Here is a 10,069-nt window from a genome sequence, read left to right as displayed (position 1 = left end):
TCTCACCTGTATGGAACAGAGACACTGGAGTCAACAACAACAACAACATCAACAACAACAACACCACAGTCAGAGACAGCAGGACAGATAGACAGGGTCATCTTCTCACCTGTATGGAACAGAGACACTGGAGTCAACAACAACAACAACATCATCAACAACAACAACACCACAGTCGGAGACAGCAGGACAGATAGACAGGGTCATCTTCTCACCTGTATGGAACAGAGACACTGGAGTCAACAACAACAACAACATCATCAACAACAACAACAAGACCACAGTCGGAGACAGCAGGACAGATAGACAGGGTCATCTTCTCACCTGTATGGAACAGAGACACTGGAGTCAACAACAACAACAACATCATTAACAACAACAAGACCACAGTCGGAGACAGCAGGACATACAGACAGGGTCATCTTCTCACATACAGAGACACTGGAGTCAACAACAACAACAAGACCACAGTCGGAGACAGCAGGACATACAGACAGGGTCATCTTCTCACATACAGAGACATGGTTAGAGGAGTCAAACACAACAACAACATCATTAACAACAACAAGACCACAGTCGGAGACAGCAGGACATACAGACAGGGTCATCTTCTCACATACAGAGACATGGTTAGAGGAGTCAAACACAACAACACACTGCAGCAATACTCCCCTAAAACCACTGACATATGTGCTCTATTCAAACAGCTGGTAACACTCTCAGGACGATTTATTGAGAAACTGTTACTGCCTTTGTGAAAACGTTCGACAGACCCAAGAGCAATCGGTCCACAGCTTGTGGGGATTGTTGTTTTAAATGTATTGTACTGTACGTGACTGAGCCAAGAAAATACACATTTCCATTATATGTAAATGTGGGGAAATTTGTGAATTTGAATTTTCAGCAGGTCTACCAGAGTCAGTCAGGGTGTAGAAGACCAGTCTAGTCAGGAAGGAGAACAGCAGGTCTACCAGAGTCAGTCAGGGTGTAGAAGACCAGTCTAGTCAGGAAGGAGAACAGCAGGCCTACCAGAGTCAGACAGGGTGTAGAAGACCAGTCCAGTCAGGAAGGAGAACAGCAGGTCTACCAGAGTCAGACAGGGTGTAGAAGACCAGTCTAGTCAGGAAGGAGAACAGCAGGTCTACCAGAGTCAGTCAGGGTGTAGAAGACCAGTCCAGTCAGGAAGGAGAACAGCAGGTCTACCAGAGTCAGACAGGGTGTAGAAGACCAGTCTAGTCAGGAAGGAGAACAGCAGGCCTACCAGAGTCAGACAGGGTGTAGAAGACCAGTCTAGTCAGGAAGGAGAACAGCAGGCCTACCAGAGTCAGTCAGGGTGTAGAAGACCAGTCTAGTCAGGAAGGAGAACAGCAGGCCTACCAGAGTCAGTCAGGGTGTAGAAGACCAGTCTAGTCAGGAAGGAGAACAGCAGGCCTACCAGAGTCAGTCAGGGTGTAGAAGACCAGTCTAGTCAGGAAGGAGAACAGCAGGCCTACCAGAGTCAGTCAGGGTGTAGAAGACCAGTCTAGTCAGGAAGGAGAACAGCAGGCCTACCAGAGTCAGTCAGGGTGTAGAAGACCAGTCTAGTCAGGAAGGAGAACAGCAGGCCTACCAGAGTCAGTCAGGGTGTAGAAGACCAGTCTAGTCAGGAAGGAGAACAGCAGGCCTACCAGAGTCAGTCAGGGTGTAGAAGACCAGTCTAGTCAGGAAGGAGAACAGCAGGTCTACCAGAGTCAGACAGGGTGTAGAAGACCAGTCCAGTCAGGAAGGAGAACAGCAGGTCTACCAGAGTCAGACAGGGTGTAGAAGACCAGTCTAGTCAGGAAGGAGAACAGCAGGTCTACCAGAGTCAGACAGGGTGTAGAAGACCAGTCTAGTCAGGAAGGAGAACAGCAGGTCTACCAGAGTCAGTCAGGGTGTAGAAGACCAGTCCAGTCAGGAAGGAGAACAGCAGGTCTACCAGAGTCAGACAGGGTGTAGAAGACCAGTCTAGTCAGGAAGGAGAACAGCAGGCCTACCAGAGTCAGTGGGAAGGTAGAAGACCAGTCTAGTCAGGAAGGAGAACAGCAGGCCTACCAGAGTCAGTGGGAAGGTAGAAGACCAGTCTAGTCAGGAAGGAGAACAGCAGGCCTACCAGAGTCAGTGGGAAGGTAGAAGACCAGTCCAGTCAGGAAGGAGAACAGCAGGCCTACCAGAGTCAGTGGGAAGGTAGAAGACCAGTCTAGTCAGGAAGGAGAACAGCAGGCCTACCAGAGTCAGTGGGAAGGTAGAAGACCAGTCCAGTCAGGAAGGAGAACAGCATGCAGGGGATGATGACGTTGACGATGAAGTAGAGAGGCAGCCTCAGCATCAGGAAGTGGTAGGTGATATCCAGGTAGGGTGTGTCAGGGCAGCAGGCATAGTAGACCCAGTGCTTCCAGCTCCTATAGTCCTGCATCACCCACTCACCACTCTCCATGAAGTTACTCAGGTCAGGACGGTCGTTGTCCTAGAGGGGGGACAGGGGGCGGGTACAGGGCTAGGGTCAATACTTTACTGGTTATATTAAGATAAGATATACTTTATTAGTTCATATGGGATGACAATAATTTTTTTCCCATCCCCTCCAATATACACAAATACACATTATGTTGGAGAGGCTGGTTTAAACTATGTGGGAGCATACAACAGGGTGCGGCTATTTCTACTCCTTTTCATGGGATTGTTACTATTTCTACTCCTTTTCATAGGATTGTTACTATTTCTACTCCTTTTCATGGGATTGTTACTATTTCTACTCCTTTTCATGGGATTGTTACTATTTCTAATCCTTTTCATGGGATTGTTACTATTTCTACTCCTTTTCATGGGATTGTTACTATTTCTACTCCCTTTCATGGGATTGTTACTATTTCTACTCCTTTTCATGGGATTGTTACTATTTCTACTCCTTTTCATGGGATTGTTACTATTTCTACTCCTTTTCATGGGATTGTTACTATTTCTACTCCTTTTCATGGGATTGTTACTATTTCTACTCCTTTTCATGGGATTGTTACTATTTCTACTCCTTTTCATGGGATTGTTACTATTTCTACTCATTTTCATGGGATTGTTACTATTTCTACTCCTTTTCATGGGATTGTTACTATTTCTACTCCTTTTCATGGGATTGTTACTATTTCTACTCATTTTCATGGGATTGTTACTATTTCTACTCCTTTTCATGGGATTGTTACTATTTCTACTCCTTTTCATGGGATTGTTACTATTTCTACTCCTTTTCATGGGATTGTTACTATTTCTACTCATTTTCATGGGATTGTTACTATTTCTACTCCCTTCCATGGGATTGTTACTATTTCTACTCCTTTTCATGGGATTGTTACTATTTCTACTCCTTTTCATGGGATTGTTACTATTTCTACTCCTTTTCATGGGATTGCTTCTATTTCTACTCATTTTCATGGGATTGTTACTATTTCTACTCCTTTTCATGGGATTGTTACTATTTCTACTCCTTTTCATGGGATTGTTACTATTTCTACTCCCTTTCATGGGATTGCTTCTATTTCTACTCATTTTCATGGGATTGTTACTATTTCTACTCCTTTTCATGGGATTGCTTCTATTTCTACTCATTTTCATGGGATTGTTACTATTTCTACTCCTTTTCATGGGATTGTTACTATTTCTACTCCCTTTCATGGGATTGCTTCTATTTCTACTCCTTTTCATGGGATTGTTACTATTTCTACTCCTTTTCATGGGATTGTTACTATTTCTACTCCCTTTCATGGGATTGCTTCTATTTCTACTCATTTTCATGGGATTGTTACTATTTCTACTCCTTTTCATGGGATTGTTACTATTTCTACTCCCTTTCATGGGATTGCTTCTATTTCTACTCATTTTCATGGGATTGTTACTATTTCTACTCCTTTTCATGGGATTGTTACTATTTCTACTCCTTTTCATGGGATTGTTACTATTTCTACTCCTTTTCATGGGATTGTTACTATTTCTACTCCTTTTCATGGGATTGCTTCTATTTCTACTCATTTTCATGGGATTGTTACTATTTCTACTCATTTTCATGGGATTGTTTATATTTTGCACCGCGGACCTGGAACATTTTCAGATGTGCTTTTTGGATGTTTGTGCTTTTCAAACTTCTTACCGGGTTGACCACTACCAGGTTGCCGTCGTAGGTCCATGTCCCCAGCTTCATACTGCAGTTCTGCAGGTCGAAGGGGAAGTGAAGCACAATGATCTCACAGTAGCTCTTAAAGATGGCCGGAGGGTTCCAGGTGATCAGACCTGTGTGCTCCAGCAGCACCTTGGTCTCATGGACGATTGCGAAGTCTCCATCTGCACTGCAGGAAGTGGAGAGGATTGACTCGTTAGCATCGGAGTCAATGGATTCCTATGGGCTCTTGCGTTAGCCTGCTAAGCTAACCAAAGTCTCCATCTGCACTGCAGGAAGTGGAGAGGATTGACTCGTTAGCATCGGAGTCAATGGATTCCTATGGGCTCTTGCGTTAGCCTGCTAAGCTAACCAAAGTCTCCATCTGCACTGCAGGAAGCGGAGAGGATTGACTCGTTAGCATCGGAGTCAATGGATTCCTATGGGCTCTTGCGTTAGCCTGCTAAGCTAACCAAAGTCTCCATCTGCACTGCAGGAAGTGGAGAGGATTGACTCGTTAGCATCGGAGTCAATGGATTCCTATGGGCTCTTGCGTTAGCCTGCTAAGCTAACCAAAGTCTACATCTGCACTGCAGGGATAAATTGACAAATGTCGTGGAAATTCAGTACTGAGAGAGACTTGGTCATTTCTTCAAACAATCATTTTTATTTAATATTGATTATTAATTATTGCAATAATGAAACTGTCAGCCCAACAGTCTTGACCATTGGACTGAGAGCCTTCCCTTTACAGACAATGCACCGTTTATATAGCTACTATCCAGAATACCTTGTTCCACCCCTCCCATATAGATTGGGGGCACCATAAGCCACTGTGGGTTCATCCTCTGGTCATCTGCTGTCTCCCAGATGCCAGGATAATTAGAAATACTGAGGCCTTTGTTCTGTTCCTCCAGGCGATCTCTATCTCAGTTAAAACCACCCCACATCCTGTCCATGGAATACATCTTCCTCAGTGCACCACTGATCATAGAATATAATGTGTCAGTAAAGATGTATCACCCTCTAGTATAACCCATGTCCTCAGTGCCCAGACTAGCTGCAGGAAGCTAGAGTGGACACCATGAAAGCTCAGCTTTAGCAGGCCAGTCTTACTCTTAGTTAAATACTGAATCGTTTACTATTAAATATCAAACAAATTAGGTAAGTATGTCATTTTTCTATTACACCTATTAGCATCAGAATCAATGGATTCCCATGGGGAATTGTGTTGTGCCTGATTAGATCATCAGGGAATGCTGAAAACAACTCAATTATACCAAACATGTTGTTTGTTTCAGGGGTGATAGACAAAAGTTGAGGTAGATTAAAGACAACCAGTTAAATGTAACTAAATGTCATCAAAAATGTAATCTACGTAATTCCCCAAATATATTATTTCATGAGAGGGCCATAAACAATAACTAGTAATGTTGCATACGCAAAGGATAAAATCTCACCTTTCTGGTAAAAATAGTTATACATTTCTGAGGTGTCGTCACTTTGGAGGACATAAGTACACAGTACAAATACGAAACAAATATGATAAAAATATGAAATATATTATATGATGTATTTCCCTATTCAACAAAACTGTATGAATAAGGCTTGCAATGACTTATATGCTTTCTAAACACAGCATAATCAAAGGATAAAACCACTAACTATAATATTTCACCTATAACTGTCTCTCTCTACCGCACCTGCTGTCTCTAACTCTGAATGTTCGGCTATTTAAAGCCAACTGACATTTACTCCTGAGGTGCTGACCTGTTGCACCCTCTACAACCACTGTGACCTTGACCCTGCTGGTCATCTAGGAATGTTTGAACATCTTGGCCATGTTCTGTTATAATCTCCACCCGGCACAGCCAGAAGAGGACTGGCCACCTCTCAGAGCCTGGTTCCACTCTAGGTTTATAATCTCCACCCGGCACAGCCAGAAGAGGACTGGCCACCTCTCAGAGCCTGGTTCCACTCTAGGTTTATAATCTCCACCCGGCACAGCCAGAAGAGGACTGGCCACCTCTCAGAGCCTGGTTCCACTCTAGGTTTATAATCTCCACCCGGCACACCCAGAAGAGGACTGGCCACCTCTCAGAGCCTGGTTCCACTCTAGGTTTATAATCTCCACCCGGCACAGCCAGAAGAGGACTGGCCACCCCTCGGAGCCTAGTGCCTCTCTAGGTTTCTTCCTAGGTTCCTGACGTTCTAGGGAGTTTTTCCTAGCCACCGTGCCTCTACATCTGCATTGCATGCTGTTTGGGGTTAAAGCCACAGCTGTCTAAGGCACTGCATATCAGTGTTAGAGGCGTCACTACAGACACCCTGGTTAGATTCCAGGCTATATCACAACCGGCCTTGATTGGGAGTCCCATAGGGCGGCGCACAATGGGCCCAGCATCGTCCGCGTTAGGGTTTGGCCGGCTTAGGCCGTCGTTGTAAATAAGAATTTGTTCTTAATGGACTTTCCCACTTAAATAAAGCTTAAACTAAGAAAACATTTAAATGTGATCCCCTTTGGTCTCTATCACTAACTGCCCTTCAGGAATAGACTAGCTTCTGAAAAGCTCTTATATAATAGGCCTCATCAAGTCAATGAATACTGTACATCGGTCAAAGTAAAAGCCTGGACTGGTTCTTACTTGTTATAGAGCACGAGGTCAGGACGCCAGATGTCTGTAGAAGGGATTCTGATCTTCTTAATTCCACTATAATCATCAGGGTTCCACTTCAGATTCACGTCCTCCCATATCTGAGTACAACACAACCTCCCATATCTGAGTACAACACAACCTCCCATATCTGAGTACAACACAACCTCCCATATCTGAGTACAACACAACCTCCCATATCTGAGTACAACACAACCTCCCATATCTGAGTACAACACAACCTCCCATATCTGAGTACAACACAACCTCCCATATCTGAGTACAACACAACCTCCCATATCTGAGTACAACACAACCTCCCATATCTGAGTACAACACAACCTCCCATATCTGAGTACAACACAACCTCCCATATCTGAGTACAACACAACCTCCCATATACAACACAACCTCCCATATCTGAATATAACACAACCTCCCATATACAACACAACCTCCCATATCTGAGTACAACACAACCTCCCATATACAACACAACCTCCCAAATCTGAATATAACACAACCTCCCATATACAACACAACCTCCCATATCTGAGTACAACACAACCTCCCATATCTGAGTACAACAAAACCTCCCATATCTGAGTACAACACAACCACAAAAAAAGTGTGGTTTAAATTGAAGAACAAAAACCTTATTGAGAAGAACGACACACGCAGGTCAGTGAGAAACCATACCTGTTTCAGACGCACATTACTGGTCACAATTTGATTGACTTCATCCTGACAAAGACAAGAGAAGAGACTTTGTATAAGAAGAAGAAGAAGAAGAAGAAGAAGAAGAAGAAGAAGAAGAAGAAGAAGAAGAAGAAGAAGGAGAAGAAGAAGAAGAAGAAGGAGAAGAAGAAGAAGAAGAAGAAGAAGAAGAAGGAGAAGAAGAAGAAGAAGAAGAAGAAGAAGAAGGAGAAGAAGAAGGAGAAGAAGAAGAAGGAGAAGAAGAAGGAGAAGGAACCATGTTCAGTCCTATAAGCAGTCCTGTATTCCTCACCACACTAATGAGCTGGATGAGCTGCAAGCCTACGGTCACCACCACCGGATCTCTGAAGTGATTGACAGGGCGGACCACCTTGTTATAGCCGGTGAACAGGGTTTTAACCAGACGTGTCTCATCTTCTGAACACCTGGCGGAACCTGCAGGGAACACACACACACACACACACACACACACACACACATACACACACACCGAAGATGAATAGTCAAGGCTATATCTAATATAGACACACGCACACACTCAAATATATATTTGATATCTGAGAAAGCACATGGGGAACTCATGAGAACCCAGGTGTAGAAGCGTTATCTCTTCATTTCATTATCTTAAGTGAATGACCATACTTTATAAGTTCTCTAAAGTAAGTGGGCATACTTTAAGCCTACTTGTTGTAGTGTCGGCTTAGCGCTGATGGGGCTAAAGCAACAATGCAGAGAGCAGCTGAGTCAACGTGGACCAGCAGGAATTCATGACACATACACCAAGCATTTATCAGGCTGGGAAAGATGATCCACCAGGACTATTCCTATTTTTAGAGACCATGCTGTTAGTTAAGAGTTGTTCTGGATTATCACAACGTTTATAGACTAGGAAGTTGATATTATCACACATTATATACTTCAATACCCCATTATCCCACATCATATTCCTCATTATCCCCACATTATATACCTCACTATCACACATCATATACCTCATTATCACACATTATATACCTCATTATCCCACATCCTATACCTCATTATCCCACATTATATCAGTATCAGTATCACACATCATATACCTCATTATCACACATTATATACCTCATTAACCCACATTATATACCTCATTATCACACATCATATACCTCATTATCACACATCATATACCTCATTATCACACATTATATACCTCATTAACCCACATTATATACCTCATTATCACACATCATATACCTCATTATCACTAACTGGCTACATCCTCTTCTACCATTGAAAATGATCCTACAGAGATCCGTGCCATACCATATATATCTACACAATTGTATACATTTAAGTAACTTCGTAACTCCCTTAAAAAACCTGCTCTGCATTCTGGTTGCAAAAAAGCAGACACGGTGAGATTTACACACGGCTGTAGATGGAAGGAGGGACCTTGCACTTGTACCTGTCAATCATGTCCTCTCTGGTTTAACGTAAGACCGACTCAAAACTGACTCTGCAACGTTGATATGTTTATCCAGTTTGGGTTGAATAACAAGTGATTCATTTCAAGAGTGTTTCTGATCAATAAAAACTACAATCAAACAACATCAGCAAAACCGGTCAAAAGGTATATAGGTAAAGCATGCCAAAACTGGTATAGGTCAAAAGGTATATAGGTAAAGCATGCCAAAACTGGTATAGGTCAAAAGGTATATAGGTAAAGCATGCCAAAACTGGTATAGGTCAAAAGGTATATAGGTAAAGCATGCCAAAACTGGTATAGGTCAAAAGGTATATAGGTAAAGCATGCCAAAACTGGTATAGGTCAAAAGGTATATAGGTAAAGCATGCCAAAACTGGTATAGGTCAAAAGGTATATAGGTAAAGCATGCCAAAACTGGTATAGGTCAAAAGGTATATAGGTAAAGCATGCCAAAACGGTTATAACTTACCTGCTAAAACAACCAGAATCCCAACAAGAAGAGGGTGTACCTTCAAATAAAACATCTGTTAAATAATATGACGGTTTATATTTTCTATGACTGTTTATGTCTTTATAACCTGGGTTGTGTTGTCAACCAAACGGCAGTTGGAGTCCTCTAACCTGCTCTGTTCTCTTCCCTGTTCTACTCTGCTCTTCTCTAGTCTGTTCTACTCTGCTCTTCTCTAGTCTGTTCTACTCTGCTCTTCTCTAGTCTGTTCTACTCTGTTCTGCTCTACTCTGGTCCTCAGAGTAATCTTGTAACAGACTAGATCCTATCCCAACATAGTCTCTCTCTGCTTATCTGTGCTCTCTACTCTGCTCGGCTGTGGTCTCTGGGGCAGTAGGACTGAGCTATTGTTGAACCCCCAGTAGCAGCCAGACAGCATGTGGTACTGGGGGACAGCTGGGAGCACTCACTGGGAGTATGAGAGGGACTTTCACACGCTTCTCCTGTATAGTCAGGATGTCACGGTCTACTCTGTCGGGAACTCACCAGAACCACAAATATCTCACTGGGCACAGACACCAGTTCAACATCTAGTTTTGATTTACATTTGGTTGAGTTGT

At 43.1% G+C, this 10,069-nt stretch overlaps 1 protein-coding gene across 1 annotated transcript in view; it reads right to left on the bottom strand.

The window, feature by feature from the left end:
* LOC116361741 (acetylcholine receptor subunit alpha) overlaps positions 1–9,907 on the bottom strand; it is an 18,597-nt gene extending 8,690 nt beyond the window's left edge. Inside the window, exons 1-6 of the mRNA XM_031816063.1 lie at positions 9,471–9,907; positions 7,826–7,968; positions 7,516–7,560; positions 6,808–6,917; positions 4,157–4,352; positions 2,248–2,485 (exon numbers count right to left, since the gene is read on the bottom strand). Coding sequence (XP_031671923.1) covers positions 2,248–2,485; positions 4,157–4,352; positions 6,808–6,917; positions 7,516–7,560; positions 7,826–7,968; positions 9,471–9,525 — 787 coding nt within the window. The 5' untranslated portion in view covers positions 9,526–9,907. The remainder of the gene's footprint in view (positions 1–2,247; positions 2,486–4,156; positions 4,353–6,807; positions 6,918–7,515; positions 7,561–7,825; positions 7,969–9,470) is intronic.
* Between the last annotated feature and the right edge of the window lie 162 nt (positions 9,908–10,069).

This window comes from Oncorhynchus kisutch, unplaced genomic scaffold, assembly GCF_002021735.2.
Source record: "Oncorhynchus kisutch isolate 150728-3 unplaced genomic scaffold, Okis_V2 scaffold740, whole genome shotgun sequence".
Lineage (NCBI taxonomy): Eukaryota > Metazoa > Chordata > Actinopteri > Salmoniformes > Salmonidae > Oncorhynchus > Oncorhynchus kisutch.
The sequence above is the reverse complement of the archived record's forward strand: the minus strand, read 5'-3'. Positions and strand labels throughout refer to the sequence as shown.